The sequence below is a fragment of the Semicossyphus pulcher genome, unplaced genomic scaffold (assembly GCF_022749685.1).
Source record: "Semicossyphus pulcher isolate SPU_LCO1_2020_fin unplaced genomic scaffold, fSemPul1.0.p SCAF_13, whole genome shotgun sequence".
In the NCBI taxonomy this organism is placed as follows: Eukaryota; Metazoa; Chordata; class Actinopteri; order Labriformes; family Labridae; genus Semicossyphus; species Semicossyphus pulcher.
In genome coordinates, this window is record NW_027211637.1 from 9,639,566 (window position 1) to 9,661,476 (window position 21,911).

General features: G+C 41.3%; 1 protein-coding gene across 1 annotated transcript in view; it reads left to right on the forward strand.

Moving 5' to 3' along the window:
- bsna (bassoon presynaptic cytomatrix protein a) overlaps window positions 1-21,911 on the forward strand; it is a 124,336-nt gene that overhangs the window by 94,506 nt on the left and 7,919 nt on the right. The window contains exons 8-15 of the mRNA XM_069660300.1: window positions 3,169-5,668; window positions 6,603-7,103; window positions 8,602-8,927; window positions 11,185-11,278; window positions 11,894-12,025; window positions 13,292-13,347; window positions 15,515-15,656; window positions 15,868-15,961. Of these exons, the coding sequence (XP_069516401.1) occupies window positions 3,169-5,668; window positions 6,603-7,103; window positions 8,602-8,927; window positions 11,185-11,278; window positions 11,894-12,025; window positions 13,292-13,332 (3,594 nt within the window). The 3' untranslated portion in view covers window positions 13,333-13,347; window positions 15,515-15,656; window positions 15,868-15,961. The remainder of the gene's footprint in view (window positions 1-3,168; window positions 5,669-6,602; window positions 7,104-8,601; window positions 8,928-11,184; window positions 11,279-11,893; window positions 12,026-13,291; window positions 13,348-15,514; window positions 15,657-15,867; window positions 15,962-21,911) is intronic.

The window sequence follows — 21,911 nt, forward strand, 5'->3', positions numbered from 1 at the left end:
TTAAGCACTTTTATGTTGTTCAATGGAGTCAAAACCAACCAGAAGCCTTGATACTGAATAGGATCTATTAAACCTCTTTGTTCTATTCAAACCACATCTTTTGTTCCTCTTTGCACCTGTTTCCTATTATGTGAGTGACATGAATGCTTTATACAAATGCTCTGATGACTAATTCCCTTTGTTGTGAATTTTTCAGATATCCCCATTGTATTGTTTCAATGTCCTTTAGGGCATAATGCCTTTTTTTATTCCACCCCTTCCCCCAATGTTTAACAAGTGACACCTACTCCGATAACTGCCATAAAAAAGAAAAACAAGTGGAATATACTGTTACATTAATTAAGTGTTCTGGGCCTTTATTATAGAAATCAGTGCAGGAACAGAAAAACAACAGGAAGCTGGAAACAAGTGACACACAAACTAACTCAATTTAATTCCTAAACTAGGTAGGTAGTGAAGATATCTGCCTATAAAATTAGCTTTTTGTATGATAATACAGCATAGTACATAGAAGTACAGCTCTTATTACAGGGTACATGGCAGGAAATAAACTGCTTACACATTAAACATATTTGAAAAGCTCCATTTCCTAAGCCTAATTAATGAAGATCATATCAATGGCTACAGAGAGAAAAAATATATGTATGCAAAATCTTGTCAATGGGGAACTTCCAGGTAAAAAAAAAAATGGAAAAACATTAACTGGACCTTAAGTGATAAAACTTTTTTTTTTTTAGGAATTTAAAAGGTTTATCAAAAACTCTGTTGCCTCATGTTGAGTAATGGAGAGGTTAAACACCATTACTCCATTGTACTGTAGCAGTTTATGTCCAATATGCTTGATATGTTTTATTAGTAAAGTTTATCAAAGCCTCGAGTGCTGCTCTAAGTTAAATAACATGTATTACATTTGAGGTACCTGACTAATAAGTGCTTTCCAATTATTCAGAAGTTATCACATCATTGCTGTTGCATTGTACCTTTTAAAATGCCAGTTGCCCTCTGGTAATGGCAAGATAAATGAATCAAAGCTTACTGCTTTGAAAAATTCCTGGGAAATGACTTAAACATTTTTTATATTTATTTCCATTACAATAGTCCACCTTCCCTCATCAATATTGAGTAACAGTTAATATGTGAATGCCGTAATGAACATTAACTTTGTAATGTATAGGTCTGATTAGAATGCTATTAACATGTTTGGTAGGAGAAGTAAAGTTACGGCATAATAGATTAACCTAATCACTCTGTTGATTCATGATAGTGATTAGCTAAAGAAAAAAAATGACTCATTTGAACAAGATACAAGTGCTTGGCTTGCTTTGACTATAGAATAGGGAGCCCACACAGACATAGTACTTCCTTATTTCCAAATTTTACATACAGATTATACAGATAAAATTAGGGTTAGGTAAGTTCTGAGTTCTTGAATCACGCGGTACACTAGGTTTGGTCTGAAGATTTGAAATTTAAAATCTTACAATAAAGATTTGGAAAAAGCATGAGGCCTTCAGAAAGATCATAACCATGGATAGTTATATCTATGGTTATATCTTAAAGACTTACTTTGCCTAACATTTTGAACAAAAGCACTGCAATCTCAAAATTCTGGAAGCTACCACCCAGTGAAGTTTCAAAATGATATAATATGTTTGCATAAAGGCCAGTTCAGACCAAACAATCATGACGAGTTGAAACTTGTGACTACTTGCAATTTGCTATTAACAGCATTTTTAACCAGCCTGTTTACATCAATCCATCAAGAGGAGAGGGTGTCTGCTTTCTGTCTGTGTTGTGGTTGTGGCCTACAGCACAGAGCTGCAGGTCAGGGTGTCTGTTTGACTGAGGGCAAAGTTGAGCTAAACATACATATGAAGAGCATAGACGCCAGACATGCATGATGAAGGTTGCACTTATGCTGCATTCGAACAAAATCCACTACCTTCAGTCATGTTGGATGTTGAGCTTGTTTATTTACCACGGAGAAACAATTAGAAAAATAGTTTTGTTTCTCTGATTCTCTACTTTCCTCATGAACTCCTAGCTTGCTTTGCCATAGCTGTTTTTTGCTTGTTGAGTCAGGGATGAAAAAACAGCTACCAACAAATCCGACCAATTATACCTTAAATTCTTGGTTCATACAGACAAAGCGGTTCCCCATCCATTTTGATGAGTTTATCCCCTTTTTCCAATTTTGATGCCATTTCAGTTAGTGTTTGTATCTGACTTGATTAACTGACTCCGGAATGAGATAAATGGTTGTAAAACAGGAGACATGCTTTATGTTTCAAAGTCAGATACTGTCAACTTAACAAGCTGTGTTGCAGGTGACACCATCAGCCAGCGAGTCAAGACAGCCCAGTTCACACTGCTACTACTTTTCTCTCTAAAGTTCTAAAACTTTTTCACCTCTTTCAAAATCTTTGGTCTGAACTGGGCTTTAGATGCAGTACATTGATACATAAAATAATGCAACACAGTTGCCACTAATGTAAATGTTTTCCATGTCCTCTAATACAAGTTCCATTCTTGTTTCCTGTTGTCCTTGTCTGTGTGTCTTTATGTCACCTTTGTCTCCCTTGTATATCCTTGTTGCGTCCTCTTCTTGTTTCTTATGTTTGTTGACCTCTTTCTCTATTTGAGTTTTCCTCCCTTCTCCTCCTCATGTTCTGTTTAACTGTTGTCAACATCAACTGTCCTCTCACCTCCTTCAACTTTCTCACTATGATGCCTCTTTATTATCTTTCTCTACCTTGTCTCCTTTCTTTTCAACCCCTTTGTATCCCATTCTTATTTCATTTCAATTTTATTTTCTCTTCCTATTACCTGTTATCTACATCTCTCCTTACCCCTACTCACTACTCTCTACTCTTATTTTTACCTTTCATTGTTTCTGTTTCGCATTATAATTCCAAATTTTATTCTTCATCTTTCATCTTTTTTTAATCTTGTCTCCTTTTTGATTCATCTGCCATTGTCTCTTGCTATCCCATGTCCCTGTCCATCTCACATTTGCATTTGTTTTCCAATGTCTTCCATCCCCTCCATTTAACTTGTTCCATTGATCGCTCTCCACACCTTTTACCTCTCCGATCCCTTTCTTTCCATGGGTCTTTGCCTCCCCATATTCTCCTGCTCTCCCATCCCTCCCTCTCTATCTTTCTCCAGCTGGCCGCCCTACAGCAGAGCTCACTTCTCCGTAAGGTCAAGAGAACCCTGCCCAGCCCTCCTCCTGACGAAACTACCACAGCAGCTCACCTGCCCATGATGACGCCTACCCTTCAACAGGTCTACCTGCCCTCCGTGCCCAGCCTCAAGCCCAGCTCCAGGTCTGGCCTCGCTGCAAAAGCCAGCCTCCTCAAAGACCTTACCCATGAGCTAAAGGCCGTGGAGCAAGAGTCTACCAAGCTGAGAAAGCAACAAGCTGAACTTGAGGAGGAAGAGAAAGAGATTGATGCTAAACTGAGATACCTAGAGCTGGGAATCCATCAAAGGAAAGAGACGCTGGTCAAGGAGAGGGAGAGGAGGGATATTGCCTACCTGAGGTGTATGGGGGACACTAGGGACTACATGTCTGATAGTGAGTTGAATAACTTACGTTTAGCAGCTGCAGCTGCATCCCATGAGACAAACGGCCTGCTGTCAACAAGGCCAAGCACCGCTCCTCTCAGCCAGTTTACCAGCGATCTCAACACAGCAGCCCAGTATCCACCCACCTCTTCCTTCCTTTCCTGTCAGTACCCCCAGAGCCAACCGGCAGCACCAACTCAGCAGTCAGGTCTGCCTTATCAGTCCTCGACATTCAACCAGCCACCCTATCCAACAGTGTCTCAGTCACAGGCACTGCCACAGCCCACGCCCCTCCAGAGCCATGTCCCTCCTCCAGGACCTTCTTACCAGTCTCAAACTTCCTACCCTTCTCACACCTACCCCCAGACTCAACCCCCATACCCCCAGACAGACCTTGGGATACCAGCTGCACCTCAGCCTCAGCCAGGCCATACAGGTTTTGGGCCTGCACCACCAGGTCAGCCCCCATACCCCACCCACAGCTCACCCTATCCCAGTGCTGTGTCCTCCTACCCCAGCCAGACCACCCCATACCCTGGGCAGCCCCAAGCTGACATTCTGACAGTCCATCCAGGAAGACCAAGGCAGACTTCACTAGCTGACCTGGAGCACAAGATGCCCACCAACTATGAGACGATCAGTAACCCAACAGTTGTTGTCACTACAACAGCCCAGGACGCTAACTATTCTAGTAGCGCCCCTTCCTATGGTCAGTACGCTGGATCTACAACCATGGCCAGTTCCTATGGGCCCTATGGCTCAGCACCAGTGTCCAGCAGCTACGGTGGGTACTCCACCATGCCGCCGAGCACTTATGGCCAGTATACTTCAACCTCAGCTAGTTCATATGGCCAGTACACCACAACCACTGCTAATACTTATGGCTACACTACCACCACAGCAAGCTCTTATGGACAATACACTTCTACAGTTTCCAATGCCTATGGGCACTCTGTAGACAGTCCCTCTACCTACAGCACTGCAGATGGAATGTATGGGGCTCCTGGCTTAGAACAAAACATCCCAAGGAACTACATGATGATTGATGATGTAAGTGAGCTTACGGCAAAAGACGGGCTGGGCACGATGACAGGGGACATGATGCATCATGGCGGCAGTGGGCGTTATCCCGGCGACATCCATGGCCACAGCAGCACCATTGGCAGCACGACGCGTGGGGGAACTGGCAGCTCCTCGTACGGCAGGGCACCAGAAGAAGAAGCAGCGATGCAGGAAGACCTGTACGACCACCATGGCAGGGGTAAGAGCAGCTACAGGCACGGACCTCTAGGGGGCAGCAGCAGCAGCGTGAGCTCTAGCATGGGTGGGGGATCCCCCTATTACTATGACTACGACTACAAACATGGCAGCATCCGCTCCGGGGTACAGAAACCTTCGTCGTCCTCCAGAAGCCTCCTGGCTCCTGCTGTAATGTCTTCCAAGCGCAGCAAGCACAGAAAACTGGGGAGTATGGAGCAAAAAATCTCTAAGTTTTCGCCCATTGAGGAGGCTCGGGATGTGGAGGCAGACCTGGCCTCCTATTCCTCAGCAGCAGGTGGGGCTTACCCCTCTCACATTCGAGGGCGCCAGCTGATAGAGGATTACGGCTTTAAGAGGAGTGCTTATGACGTCAGCAGTGGCACCACTCATGGTAGTCGACACTACGGTTCAATGATGGAGGAGGACGATCGGATTTATTATACTTCCACCGGCCGCTCCCGTTCCACTGGCTATGGCATGGACAAGATCTCGGCCAGGGACTATTCTGGGTATCGCAGCCGATCCTATGAAAGAGACGACCGCTCCTACGGATCTGGCTACAGCCGGGGACGCCAGCCAACACGCCAGTACTCTGAAGAGGAGAGCCCACTCAGTCCCCTGGGGAGGTTTATGGGTTCTGGGCGATCATCAAGCTTAGGACCCGACCCATATGACAGTCGCAGCAGTAGATATCATTACTATTATGGCCAGTATGGTTCCAGCCACTCGCTACCAGATGTGCAAGACCACATACGGGACCTTCCCCGGACCCATGTCTACAAATCGGATGATACATACATTATAGACGATTATCATTGCGCTGTGTCAGACAGTGAAGGTAATTGTGGGAGCTGAATGCCCACACAGTCTCACTACCTACTACTGCCCCCACCGTTTATCTAAACGTCCCCCACCCACCCAGAGGCTAGGTTTAGCAAAGAAAAAGAGAAAGAAAAAAAAGAGAAAAAAGATAGTCGTTGCATGCTGATGTTTTCTTCTTCCTGAGAGTCACTTGGAGCTCTCTTATCAGTGGACTGCTGTCTGTCTGTCTGCCTGCCTGTTCGTCCTTCCGCCTGTTCGTCCAGTCGTCTGTCTGTCCAATATTCGCATGGTTCTTCGGCGTGGTCGTTTTCTTCGTTCGCTACAGTCTGATTCACTTCAAAGGTCTTCTTTGCACGACACAGAGGCATTGTTTTTCTTTACAGGATTTTATCTTGAATTATGTATTTGGCATTGAGGTTTTGTTTACATGTGTTTCGGTTCATAAATTCTTTGTCTACAATGCAAAACTGTCCCTGCATAATCAGTTCTATTATTTAACCTTATCTTTCAAAAAGAGCCAGTATTATTGTCTCACTGCAAAAACAAACCCACCTTCATTGCATCAAGATTATAAATGAAGAAAATGTAAAGACTCTTTCAAGGCAGTTGTTTAAATGTTTGTGCAGTAAACATTTCTTTCCATGACACTAAAACTCTAAATTTAAAGTTGAAACATTTGCACAAAAATAGCTGCCAAAAATGACAGTTTTGCAGTGTTGTTTTAGTCTTTATATACTGTCTTGTAATGTGTGAAGGTGATGTGAAGTGTATTCTGCATGGATGTACAACTTTTATTTCTATTTTCTGCCTTTCTTTCTGTGTCTTCTCCTTCCTTCTCTTTTCTTTTGCATGTGGTTGGTCTTCTTCTTCCTGCCTCCTTCTCTCAGCCTGCATGCCGCTGTCTCCAAACGACATGGAGATTGACTGTGATCTGCTTTCGGTTTCCAAAGCCTACCACCTGGGTCAAGAAGAAACTGACTGGTTTGAGAAGCCACGCTCCAGTTCTCGACACTACGGCAGCAGTCATTCAACTGGGAGGAGCCGACATGCTGTCAAACACACCTACCATGATTACGACGAGCCTCCTGAGGAGGACCTGTGGCCCCAGGATGAGTACGGCCACGGAGGGCGACACTCTTCATCCCGAGACCACAGACACCATGGCAGCTCAAGCCGACATTCGTCCTCATCACGTCACTCAGATGAGCCAAGGTCCTCAAGGTCATCTAAGGGGCACCCCAAAGACCCATCAATGCGCCATGACCCTTCAGGACGATCTTCCTCTACAGGAAGGCGTGGTGACTCAAGGTCTGGAGCCTACCATTCTACAGACTACTCCAGGGATCCATCTGGACACCACCACGGACAACGTTCCTCGAGACAGGGGGACCCACACCGCTCTTCACGCAGCAAGACCCAGCAGCCAGGGGACATGCAAGGCCAACCACCAGGTACACACATGGTGCCACAACACTTATCATAGAACAGCATTTTATGTCAGCATTACATTTGCACTTACAGTGAAACAGCTATATTTAAAGCTGTATGTATAGCTTATGCCGGCTCCTTATACTTCAACCGAGTCCAGTTGCCTTTTGGATTAAACCTAGAAATATATTTATAGCCCTTTGTCTGAATTCAATCTCCAAATATATTGCAGAGTAGAAAAAGATGTTATCAAGCTAACTGTTTGATAATTTGTCTCATTGACACATTTCTTATTTGACATGGCATCAATTTAACCACTTAGAGATAATGGTGTAATGTTATACATATAATACGATATAAGGCCATTTGTGCATTTGTAATATGTAGAGGAAGCAATAAAATACATTCAAAAGTAATCTGCATGTTCATTTATATTATTGCAACATCATGAGGCCTCATTTAGATTCTTCCCCACAGGCAGCCTGGTACCTATTCAGAATTCGGCCAAATTGCCTCCATTTATAACAAATTGTATGTCCATGACTTCATGCCCAACCAAACGAATGATTACAAGTAGACTTAACAGGTTCAAAAAGACGAAACTATCTGAGACTCTGGATCTAGAAATAATCGATTATAAAAAAAAAGATGGTTAGGGACTGGTCAATTGACCTCGGTAATTGACCTTGACAGTTGATCAAGGTGTGGGGTTTAACTGCAGCTGTCTTACCGGTTGTGTGCCATGCCGAATGTACAGTAGCAAAACCACAATGTATCTCTTTGCCCCTCTTGTCACAGACCTCCACTAAGCGTTCTTAAGTTAAGTAGACACCAAATCTAAATCTTTGGATAAGATCCTTTTGAAATTCTTATTAGGTGTGAGGCAGAAAAATATAGTATCCCCTGTTGTTCAGACCGAGTTCAATACTCTTTTACAATCAGCAGTCCCCTCAGGGAACTATATCAAGCATAACTTTGGACAGAATTGTTTTCTCCCAGGGCAGTGCTGTTGCTGTGGTTTTAGCAATGTACTCAATTAATTGGTGGTTTGATGTTTGTAGTATGTCATCCTGTGTTTCATTTCTGCTCCACATTTCAAATGCTATTTTATAAATGTAACAAAAAACTAACTGATGTCATTATAATGAGAAAATCCTACTGTTACATGAATACTGTGAAGTCTATATCAGCAGAATGTAATTTTAGTTTCAGAAAAACAGAAATGTCTCAGGGGCAGAGAGACTCGGGCAACAGAAATAATTGGAATACGTTGGACCTTACTGACTACATTTTCCAACAAGATCTCTTTTGGAAATATTCACATAAGATGATGTAATGATAACTGTTCTATCAAGTGAATCCTTTCTTCTGTCAATCACTCAGAAAATCTTGTTTTATATTTCATGCTATAAAAGGTGAATGTTTTTTTTTACCTTCTTCTAGTTCTTGTAGCATTATGAAAGTTTTGCAACAATAAGCTCCAACATTTTATTAAAAATGGATATCAACTTTTTCCATCAGGCTCATCCAGGTCTGGCAGCTCTTCCCGTGCTCAGGGCCCCACTGGCGGGCCTATGGGCTCAGGGCGACAGGGCGGTCCAGGTGCCCCGACAGACGGAGCTCCAGGACAGAGGACCCAGCTCCAACAACAAGCCCAGACATCAGCGGCCAGGCCAGGGCAGCCTGGTGCTGCAGCAGTTACTGGCCCTCAGCAGCAGCCCCCAGTTCAGGGACAAGGCATGGGCATGGGGCAGAACCAGGCAAAGCCTGGACAGATGGGACCAGCAGGTGGACCCATGGGGCAGGCCAGACAAACAGGTCCAACAGGAACCACACCACCCGCCATGGTGAGTACACAGAGGGAAGACTAGCAGAAAAAAGGAAGAGGGAACAAGATGAATAGATTTTCTGTTGTGTTGATAAAGAGGTGTAATAATAAACAAAAAACACCATATGGCTTACCATTCCGTCTTCATCTAGTTTTCAGCCAGTCTTCAACCTCACTTTCCCTCCATTCTGCCATGTCCCTCTCAGAGATATGAGCTGCTCCGTCTCCTCCCAGTTTTGATGGTTTATTTATATTCTGGTGTGTGCCTGTTGGCAGGCCTTATCTAACACTGTGATTAACACAGAGGCAGCTGATAACTGAATGTAGCTGATTCACTGTCTGCTAGACACTCAAGAAATTGTCACTCAGAATGTCCCCTTGCAAAACCTATCCCAGCCTGCATTTGCTTCATAATCATAAATCCATGTTAATCTATGAGCTACTGGCGTCGAAAAAATTTGAATATAATAATGCTAGTTTAATGATTCTCTTTTTGAATTTATACTGTCTCCAGTAGGTATATGAATGTGTTGCCAATGAAATTCACAAAGCCACTGTCACCACTATAAATATCCCCAAATTATTCATGATTTGCTGTCGCTCATGAAATGCATTCATGGTTTTCTTATTGCTGCATTGTTGTGTTATCCGCAGGAAAGCCAAGTAAAATAATTCATATGGTCTAGTATCAAATTATGCAGGAATGTGTCAAGGAAATTATTCTGAAAGCTCTGCTGTGGAATAGCTCTGACAGGAAGCCATAAACTGTAAATAGTATTTTTCATATGATTATTACTCAGTCTGCAAACTCATCCACTTACACTTTTATGTTAGGTCCATTGTGTAATTAAAAGCATTGATTAAGTGGCTGTAAATAATGAAATTCTGTTCACTGTATGATGCCTCATAAAGCATCAACTCAGCTTTGCTGAATTGAAGTTAGAGGGAAACAAATACAGAATATTATGTGATTATTTGGCATCAGTCCAGTGTCTGTTAAGTCAGGTTAATTAATGGAGTGCTTTTAAACAGCAGCGACAAAAAAAAGCCTTACAGAAAGAAGAAGACACAAAGTAAGAACATACAAATAAGAGATATCACGCTTGAGCAAACTAGCCATAATTCCTGTGGTCAGATAAAATCATTTTATAGTGATTGATACCAGAAGAGATCTGGTCTGCAGCTCTCCTGAAGCTATTCTCAGTACGAGCAGCTGCAGCCTCTGTAGATTAGTCTTAAACATTGAGGCCAGAGCTGGAAATAAACTGCCCAGTACAAAAGCTTTCAAATTACTCACAATGACTCAGCAGATATCAAAAATCCTAAACCCAGTCAATTTAGAAAAACCATGAGGTTAAAATGGATAAAAATGTTTAGATGTTGCTGTTGTTTTTGTGGGTGCTAAATGGAAATGGACTGCACTTATATAGCGCTTTTCTAGTCTTCGACCACTTAAAGCACTTACATTACACATTCACCCTTTCACACACACATTCACACACTGATGGCAAAGGCCTAAGTGCCAGTCTCCAATAAGGAGATATTCCCATTCATTCAACAAAGGCTATGCCTTCAGTAGTAATTCAGGGTTCAGTGTCTCGCCCAAGGACACTTCAACATGTACTGCAGCAATCAGGGATTGAACCCCCAACCTTCAGAATGAGAGACAACCGATTCAGCCACTGAGCCACAGCCGCCCAGTTGTCTCTTTTTAGTGTCTCAAAGTACAGCAAGGAATTTACAACCTTCACATGTGATACATAACATACAACCAATGGCAACGCTGTGGCTTTTGGTGAACATGGCACTACAGTTTCCATCACACCTGACAGCCTAGAGGACGCCTGGAGTGGGTCGTCCTCCAATTGGAAGGTTTACACTACATGTCACATTCACTCTTTCACATACACATTCATACACTTTTGTTACCATAACATTCCCAATAGACCTTCAAGCAGAGGTAGATGACTGACCTTTTTTTAACAGGGATCTTCACATTGACAGTTGACTGTGTTGACAACGTTGCAACTTATCAGTCAGTCACTCATCAATTCATGTCATTTAGTCAGCTGTCACAACACAACCCCACAGGGGAGCAGCTTTCTCTGCTAGTCCCTTCATCTTTTTATGTTGTCTGTCTTGCCTTGCTGTACTATCTTTTCCTCTCTGTCTTTCTTTCAGGTTTGGTTTTGGTAAAGAGAGATGAATCCTATGTTTCTATATTATGGATATATTTAACCACTGTTCGCTTTCTTTCCATCTCTCTCTCTCTGAAGGCCAAGATCGACACACCTCCAGCAACAGCTATTGGAGCAAAGGCAGCGCCTGTCATGGCCAACAAAGCAGCCCAGCCCCCACTTACAGGCATAGGTACAGTGTAATCCTCACACACACACACACAAACACACACTGAGAGACATACAGAGACACCCACTACTCCCACGTCTTACCAGCTGCTTCTCACTGTGCCTGTATTATGTAACCAGTGTGAAATGTCTCAATTCAACTGAGATTAATCTGCAGATAATCCTACAGTGGAAAGCACATGGCAGGTTTCATTTCAGGGCAGCAGATCAGACCATGTGTGCTAAGTCACTACAGAGTAAGTGAGTCAGGGATTTTATTTGGTATAAAGTAATTCAGTTTATTATAGTCAGGTATGTGGAAAGGTGTAAAAATAAGTATTAATCGTTTCCGAGAAGAAAATTTGAAATGTAAATGCATAAAATAAATTTCCAACACCATTACATTGTCAACTACTGCAACTGAAGGATGACAATTTGTTCTCCTGTGTTTTATTTTTGAGTTGTTTTGGGAAAGTGCAGGGAAAGATACAAAAGCATAAATATGTACAGTGGCAGATGCCACCAAATATTGGCCCTGTACATATACTGACTGTCTTGTCCTCTGAATTCTTCTATCCTGTCATTCCCTTTCTTCTTTCCCTTTCTGTCATCCTCTCTTCCTCTCTGCCTTTCATCCCAGGCTCCAAGGCAGCTCCTAGACCAGGAGGTATTGGCAGTGCAGCAGCAGGTCAGCCTGGCATGGAGGGAGACGGCATGTTGTCCAAGATCCTGCCAGGAGGAGCTGCTGAGCAGGCCGGCAAACTGGGAGAAGGTACGACACACAAATCACTTAACATCACATTTAAAACAAGCCATAGTATAAGTATATATAGACATCAGTTATGTTAAAATGGTATCAACTATTACTTTTGTTCAGCACCATGCTCATAGTTTAATAATTGTTGAAGAAAAGCAGCAGTTACTTTACATTATGTTTTCCCTGAATAATGACTCATCGAATGGTGACTGAATCCTACCTTGTACAGAGGCCCTTTGAGACCTTTGGCCCTGTGTTTGAAGTCATCCTGTTAAAAAGTCAGTAAAACAATTATCAAGAAACAGAAAACAATTACAAAGAAATTGAAAAAGATTCAATGTAAACAACTGCAAAAAGAAGGAAAAACAACTACAAAGAGGGCATAATGACTAAAAGGAGACACAAAATGATAAGGAGACAAAAATTAGTTCAAAGCTTGGTGCAAAATGACTAAATAAACAAATAACTTTAAAGAAATGCAAAACAACTACATAAAGATACACAACAACTACAGTACAGAAACAACTACAGAGAGATGCAAGGTAACTTCAAAGAGATCACGAATTACAACATACGCAATGTAAACAATGATACTCAACAAACAAAAAATGACATGCCTTTATCCTCCCAATTAAGTTTTTGTGTTAGAGGATCCAAACACAGCACACAGACACAGCGAGGCTCGATGGAATTTAAGAGGTTTATTACAGGTTAACTGAGTGGGCAGGGAGAGGTGCTGGGAATATGTCAAGAGCAGGCGGAACATGAACAGTGAGTCGTAAAATGCAGGAGAGCAGGAGTGACAGAAAGCCTACAGATTATCCTGAGGCTCAAAAAACAAAAGCATAGGTCACTGGGTTAACAAGCAAAAGGAATAAGGCTCTGAAATAATCAGATGCAAAACACTTAAGCCTGAGGTACAACAGTAGTAGAAACAATAATCCAGCGGTGAGTGGGAGAAAAGCCCAGGTATGTAATATACTGATATTTGATGAGCCAATTAGAGACAGTTGTGCAAATGATCAGGATCCATGTGATCAGAGGAGTAGTAGGAATGATACACACACGCACAAAAGACACAAAAGGTGAGAAAACACCAGGGAGACACAGCCATGGCCATGACACCAACGATATGTATTGCAAGATAAAAAATAAAACAACCTTATGATAAGGTGTGCAAAAAATCATTGGATAAGTTCAAATAAGTTCTTTAGTTCTCTTTAGTTCACACCCCGCTGTGTTAACAACCTTATGATCTCTTTTTCCCCCTTTTTCCTCCAGCTATCACCGGTTTTGGCAAGAAGTTCACCTCTTTCTTCTGAGGTGCTAATATTAAGGTACGTGATTTCTTTTCATTCTCTTCAATGTCTCCCAAAGAGACGTGAGACACACTTTATAAAAGAAGCAGCACGGAATCAGAATAGAAACCTGATTTATTTTGTAATGCAGCTGTAATTTATGCTGAAGGTTATAGCCGAGGTTTTTCGATACAAAACAGCTTCCCTCTAGCTATTTGAAAGAGCAGTTTGTAGTTGAACAAAATTTAAAATAGTGTCTTGTTCTCCTGGAGCTGCAGATTACATTCATTATTATAAATTCCACACAGTGTCTTGTGTGTAGTGAAAGTGCATTGTTCTTTAAATAAAACTTGTACAAAGAGCTTTTCTTAAGTGAACAAGTTTATCTCAGCATTACGTATAAAAATAAATATCTGAGATGCTTCTGGTTTAAGGTCTACTGGGATGTTGACAGAGAGATACAGCTTGTAGTGTGTAGACTCTTGTAGGCAGCAGAGAGTGAGCGGCTTAAAGTGGTTTACTCAGATCAGGCAGTGTGTTCCTAAGGCAGTATCTCTATCGGATCTTGTCTTTCCTTTTCTTTTTTTGTACCTCCTCGTCTCCTCTCTCCTGTGTTCTCCTGCCTGTAACCTGGAAATCGATCTCGGCACAACATCTTGTAGGATGTCTCAATTCCTAGAAAGCATCCCAAGGAGAGGGAGGCGAGGAGAGAAGAGGCTTAGAAGAGGAGCTATGAGTTAGGGTACACAGGTGTATCCTTTGTGAAAATCTTTTCAGCACCTGTGGCCTATATCAGAGGCCTGACACAGGAATATAGAAACTGTGTGTGTGTGTTAGCAAATAAAAGATAATGAATGACAGTGGAACATTGTGCTGTGCTGTGAATTGAAGTGAAAGTATATATATAAGTTCTCATGGATACTGTTATGCTTATATGCACCAGATCATTGAAAATACTATGGCAGCCTATAACAAAACAATGGACAAATGACGTAGCTGTGCCACATGTCAAATTCATTGTTGTCGCTTTAAAGTGACAGCTCTGAAGCACATATGTCTAGTTTAAAATTCGTGTTCCCTTGACTCCTCTCCTTGTGTCCCTTCCTTGCATCCTTCGCTTGAATCTGGAGTTGGAGGCACTTAGAAACGAGCAGAGGAATCGAGGATGCTCAAACTGAGAAAGGAAAAGAGGCTTCTGTCTGAGTGTGTGGTGTCTTCTCTGGCTGTGTTTGTTATTTTTTGCTCTTCTGGCAGCTCTACGTGTGCAGAGTGAAAATTGAACACTGACAATGACAATGTTTCAGCTATGACGCACTGTCTGTATCAAACAAGATGTGTGTTTACACAGCAGGTTATCACTGCTGAATACACAGTGTTGTGATGTAGGGCTGCCAAGTCTATGGTACATGGACTGTACACACAATATGACCAGAGCTGTGGACTTAACTGCTACTTGCTTGATTTACCTGAGTGGACTTCTTAAAGACACCAATCAATGGTAAATAAATAGCAAATGGACTGTACTTATATGGTGTTTCCGACCATTCGAAGAGCTTTTACACTACGTGTCACATTCACCCTTTCACACACATATTTATACACTGATGGCTAAAGCTGCTATGTAAAGTGCCAATCTCCAATTAGAGATACTAACCATTCATGTGCAGTAACACATCGATGGCTATGCCTTCTGGAGCAATTTAGTGTTCAGTGTCTTGCCCAAGGACATGTCGACATTTGACTGTAGCAGTCGGGGATCAACCTTCTGAATAAGAGATGACCCTCTACCTCTGAGCCACAGCCGCTCTGAATGCCACCAATGTTTCCGTCAATTGTTATCTGTATAGCACCAAATCACAACCAAGGTTGATCTCTTCTTCTTCACCATTAGCAAGCACTTAGCAACAGTGGCAAGGAAAAACCTTCAGAAACCTTAAGCAGGACCAGACTAAGAGTCGTCTCCCAAAATCCCAGAACAAAAAGACAAGGTGGTACATAGCCACATATATTTATTGTTGGGCCTATGACTCGATCCTAGCTACTGTATGTAAAAAATCTGAGTTAAGACAGCTTTGAAAATATGTCATTTTGTACTGTGTTACATACATTTTTGCATAAACCACTTTGATTGAGGATGTTTTGTCTCGTCTGACAGGAAATTAAAAAGAATATTACAAAGTGATTGAATGTTTTGATGTACTTGCAGGACTATGTAAATGTGAAATGACAAAGTGACGAGGCCTCGTACCAGAAAAACCTGTGAAGTTCCCCCTGCTTTTGTTTTACTAAAAGAGAGAGAGGAAGGAGAGAGAGAGAATGGGGAACAGAGAGGAGAGCTGAGCATACTGGTGAGTGCTTCAATCATTTCACATACAAACACTGTGAAAATTAGTAGGTAATGACGGGGAGGTGTGGATGGTTTAACAGTCTGCAGGTTTTCATTCAACAGCTGTTTTCAAAAAGCTGATTATTAATTAAAATGTGAAACAATGTTTTAGATACTGAATGTTTACATTAAGAAAAACATCTCATCTTAAATGCTGCTGCTTCCTCTTGCAGCCAACAAGGACTGGAATCCTCCGGATACTTCATGTCTCATGGCTGAGCACACACTGGCAGAGAGAACACACGGCTCTCTCTGGCAGGCCAGACAGTAAGTTACCTTTCACTTTAATGATCCCATGCAGATCTGTTTAACATGTTAAAGGCTCACTGTAAAAGTATTACTTTCCAAAGGTAAAATTTAAACATCTACTTCGTATTTTGTGTTCACTTGTTATGATAACATTAATTCTATTTCAAATTAATTGTACACCAGATTGTCTTTCTTGATACTACCACCTTTAGGCAGCAATGTCAGAAATGATTGAACAATTCAGCTCTAAGAAGTTGTATTAATCGCCTCGTTTTGTCTCAGAGAAAAGTCTGCCACATGATTGGTTGAATCTGATCACACAAGAACATTGCAAAACTCAGAATTTTAAAGGTTACCTGTCAAGGTTTTGACCTCTTGTAGTGCTATGGAGCTCGTGGGTTTTGTTTTCCTTGTGTGTTCGTGAGAGGTCAAACATCCATGTGATTGATGCAATACGTAGCAACCTATGTACTGTATAAAAGAAATGGAAGTAACCACCAAGATGTTTCCCATTGGTTTGTGGACTACAGTTTTGAAGCCTCAAGTTTGGCATCTTAGCCAATGTTAAGTTGTTTTTACTGAGCCAAAATGACCATATTTGGACAAGAGGTTGGAGCTGGTGATGAGTGATGTGCTAGCCATCAGAATGCTAGAGCAAGCTTGGTCAGCAAGGTGCATTAGCAATTCACATTTATGTTAAACTGGATGCAAATTTTGGCTGAATGACAAAGGATTTGAACAAAATGTTTGCTAACTGCAGAAACATCAGACTTGATCAGTAGCTTCCAAAATTGGGCCATAATGTACAATATGAAAGTCATGCTGTATGGTACAACACTTGAAAGTAGCAGTTAACATTTGCCTAATTAGTTTATAGTCTTAACCGAGAGACTAGAAGAGTCATACTCTAATAAGCACAGTCTTTTGACAACCACTGGAGTCGTCTCCCGCAGGCCTTTTTATGAAAAAAGGTTTAAAGCGCCTTCACATGAGGATCACTTTTCAGACTTAGAGGCTACGCCCAACTCTTATTCAGTCTTTGTTTCTACCATTGGTGTTACACTATTCCACTAACAGGTTACGGTAACGGCTAATTTAGTTTGATCTCAATGCATTTTTGTGAGTAACACTGAACACAATCATAACTTCTGTATGTTTACCAGAAACCTCTAGAGGGCCCTTTTAAAAAGCATTAATGTGAATGTAGTCAGAGCGGGAAATCATGATTGTCATTTTCATATCACTTTGTCTTCAGGACTTTAATCCTCCAACTGCATATCACATTTATTTTCTCATGTAGCCACACTTCCTGTGTTGCTTTTTCCCAGAGCGCTGCCTGAAGCCAGTTTGGACTCTGCTTCTATGTTGTTGCAGCTGCTGTATTGTGGCCCGCCCCTGAAAATCACTGCCACTGGATTTTTGAGTTTTAAAGGTTGCAGTCAGCTTTGCCAGGAAAAAATCAGCAAAAGTCTTTCTTGTTCCAACAGCATGCCAATAATTCATGAACAGCTGTCTAATTTTAACTTATCATAGTTAATATACTAAGAAACATTAAAACACAAATAAACACAAAAGAAATATTTCAGGGTTTGCTCAACTTCCCTCAAATAACAACATCACAGGAGTCATGATTAAAACTGAAGTGTGACGAACACATTAAAGCCTCGAGATTTAAATATAAAGCAGCGAGACGAGTGAAAGTAAAGATAAAGTAAGATTGAAAATGAATAGGAGTTTATATTATAGTTAAACTATATAATACAATACTGAGCAAGTAATGGATATAATGTGCTGTTTTCATGATTGAGCTCCTTATAGACGGTTTCAAATGTACCACACATACTGTATATTGTATACGTTGCTGAAGTATAAGTGATATCCTTTCGTGATTACAGATCTGGTGAAGTTACAGTCTTAGCATAAGTTAGATCACTTAATTGTCAACTAATAGAAATAATCAGAAGGACACAGTTATATAAACTATTCAATTATTAAACTATTTGCACTTTTACAGAGTTTTGTGTGGAATTCATTTTCAACAACAGTGTTTAAAATTAATTCAGTTGGGCCCTCACACTGGTGGTGTTATTTCATACTTATTAATGTTTCAAAAACATCATCCTCCTTTTGCAAACAGGAGCTGTTGTTTTATTCATTGTTAAGATATTTCATATGTTAGATATTATGTCATCATGATCCAAATTCATTTCATTTTATTCATTTTTCATTTTTAGAGAAATATTGTGGTTTTGGTTAAGAACTGAAAAATCGTCTCATGATGTTTCATGCTTTGAAGGAAAATGTATTCAATCTTTATATTTATTATTATTTTATTTAGGCCTATTTATATTTACAAACATCAAACAGACAATCCAGACAGCAAAAGTTTGTTTGACATCATATGACATATTATAACATTTTTAAGGAAAACAAAGGATGCTGGGTTACACAGCAGTATGACTGTGGTTCTGTGGTTCCAGTGAGTCCCAGAATGTCTTTTATGTCTTTTCTAAATCAAAATTTAGATTCTAAATATTGTAGCAAGACGAAAGGTTTTCCTTTGGTCTTAAACAGCAATTGTACCTAAATGTGTTGACGGTGAATGCTTCTTAGCTTATTTCGTGGATCTGATAGAAGTGTAGATATGTGTTATATGAGTTGGGGCAGTAAAAATAGAAGCAGAAGAAACTCTGTTTCTTCTTTTTCTTTAGAAGTAGCCTTTTTTTGCCTTGGTGCAGTGCTATTCAGGGATTAGCAGGCATTGATGTTGCTGTTATATTGTGTGCAGAGTGCTGTGTATATGTGCCATAAAAGATAATGTACTGAGCCTGTGTGTTAGTGTGCAGCCATGCGCTGATTAACTGCCTCATGTGACTGCTGCAAGGAGAACTCTCTCTCTTCTCCCACACTCTACTCCCACTGTCACACATCACTGCTTTTTGTCTCCCTTTTCTCTCACTTTCTCACTTTTTTGCTGTCTTCCTTTGCCCTCCTCTCTCTGTCAAATAACCACATCCTAATCTGCTTTCTCTCTGTGTGTGTTTTGTTCCTTCTGTTACTGAAAGTATCCTCTGTATTTTTCTCCTCTCTCTGTCTCAGCCATTTCTACTTTCATCCTGACATCCATGGAGAAAAATGTTCTGATTGTTGAACTCTGAATTCTGTCTCTTGGCAAAAAGTATGCATATATGACATACATGTGATAGCTCTCTGAGAGGCTTTCATTAACATTTCTGACCCTGTCTGCAGGGATTTCCTCCCATTCAGACACAGAATGTTTGTCAGGTGGGCCAAGTAATGTTGGCCTAGCCCACAGTCAGACTTTCAGATCCTCTCAGGTGTGTTTAATGACTTTTCAGTTCCATGCACGGGGGGCTCGACGCAAATTACCATCTTTCACACCAAATGAAAAATGATTCTCTATAGAGCTCACTGAACACTCTCATATTGATGCAGGAAAGGGTCTTACTACAAACACACTCCACAGGAAGTGTGGGGCTCAGCCCAAACCATGAGAAATAACGTCAGACCAAAAGACCCACAGTAGCACGTGTTCATATACTTTAGGCTACAGAGGGTTTTTCCCTCCCTCTTCTCTCAGTCCAGTGAGTCAGCTAGTGTGTGTGCATGTGTCCTTGCTCATATTCAAACATCTTTGTGTGTTTCTTTGTATGCCTTCGTTTGTGTCTATCTGTGTGTGTGCGTGTTGTGTGAGTGTGTGGGTTGTGTATCAGCCCTTAAGGGGCCTGTGTTCACTGGAACAGATTAAGTCTGGTCCTGAGTACATATAAATATGCAGCATGTTAATCTGGGTCAGTCACAGTGGGAAGAAAACCAGAAGGCAGTGATTTTGAAAGGATGCATATCCATTTAGGAAACATGTTGCTACAGGATCTACCAGGAAACAGGAGTTCATTGAAGGGGCAAAGACGACCTGTAAATGTGATTAAAGACTCCAAATTGTACAACCATACACAAATCTCAAATGCAACATTCATCAAACCCAGCAGGTTTTACATTTTCAAGCAACTGAAGGGACCTATGGTTTGTCTAATTACAGCATTTAAAATAAACGTGAACCAAAATCCTAAACTAGGATTGCCTTGTCAGAGGCGGGACTAGTGTTAAAATCAACTATTTGGGCTGTGTTACAACAGGCTGCTAGTAGTTTTCTTTCCATTTCAATGTGGCACATTTCCTTTTGTACTTAAATTGTTACTCTGACCACACATCTTCTGTTTAAGTCCTTAAAGAATTAAGCTTATAAGGAAGGGTTGATTAAACGCTATTCATTTGCACGCGTGTGGGTGTGGACACATACTTCATGCCACCCCTGCGTAAGTAAGTGCGCCAGTTGGGACACCACAGTCAAAAAAGTCTGGATCCGCTCCTGGGACTCTGCTCTTGTCTCGGATTTTTTGGGGCAAATATCTGATGGCTGGCAGCAGTACTGATACTAAACACCGATCACAAGGACTATTGAAGCCCTCTTTTTAATATGTAGCAGTATTTATTCATTTAAATATTCTTATCAGGTTTTTACAATGAAAGAGAAATGAAAGTGTCACGACTTGAAACAGTGTATCTTTTGGCAGACAAAATGTGCAACATCTCTATCTGAGTCACACTCTCTCTCCTAGGGACACATCTAAACCGTAGCCACCTACGCTTGTGTATTGGGAGCAGCTTAGAGCTTACCAAATGAAATGGAATAAAATACATACAATTTATGACGTACAAAAATAAGTGAAAAAAATTAGAAATACATAACTTGTGTTATTTTGCAAAATTTGTCTGTGGTGTCTTGCTGTTCTTACCTTAGCGTTGCTGTCTTTGCAATATCTCTTAGTAGTGATGAGTTGCTAAATGTCCCCCCTCTCCTTCTGCCTTAGTGCTAGCTAGCTTTGAAAACTTTAGTGCCTTTTTATACATTGAATTGCTCTCACATCCTGTCAGCCTAGAGCAAGTTGAAGTTTAAGACCATGTGTAGGTCCAACTTTGCATTTATACAAATAAATACTGGGACAAAGAGCTTTGGCCACTACTAGTCACGAAATAAAAGGCCTTCTCAGAGCTGTGAAACAATATGAAGTGCCAGATCGTTCGAGTGACTTCCCTCTTGTTTTATTTCAGGCAACACTGTAACATGGGCCCTTATCATATCGACAGTTGCTGCGTCAGCACAGGCTGTCATGGTGTCTTGGGATCTCTGGCCTTGTTCTCCCACCTGTTAATACAGGTTGTTCACAGCGGAAATACTCACCAATAAACAAGTGATCAGCTCTGTGTTAAAGTGCTTTTTTTACTTTTACTTTTACAATTGTTATTTGCCGTTTGGAATGGGAAGATCTTAGGTCAGATTTTTTTCTTAAGTGAATAAAGCAGAGCAGAAATCCAGTTGTCTTTGACTGATTATTGACAAATTAGCTCAGAGCCTTGATGTACAGTAAACTGCAGATAAGCAGTGCATTTACTAGGCTAACCCACCATCTAGTGCCCAAGTTTCTACAACTGTGAGGGACACTCACACTTGCCACTCACTGAGTTTGGTGAGGTAGTCAGCTCAGTGCAGAGTTAGGTGTGTGTGTGTGTGTGTGTGTGTGTCTGATTGCCCCTGATGGACACCAGGTGTGGGAAGTCTACAAATATCCTTGGGTTCCAGCTCTGTGCTGACTCACCATCAGAGGTAGTGAGGGGTTCTCTTGAGTGATTTTCCATTCTCAGTGAATTGCTACCATTTCTCAAGTCGTTTGTTGGTGCTGGGTAGGTCTAGGCCTTTTGTGTTTTCTTGAAGGCAGCAACTGTGCTCAGGTTAGAGGTGTGTCCCTGGTCACCCTGAAATTTTTGTTTCTTGTCAGCTGCTTGGCAGCCGTGGTTTAGTTTGTCCTTAGCTTGCCATCATTTTAGTTTTTCCCTTCTCCCATTTAGTTGCTTGCGATTTTGTGGTTTTCCCTTTGGAATAACTTTA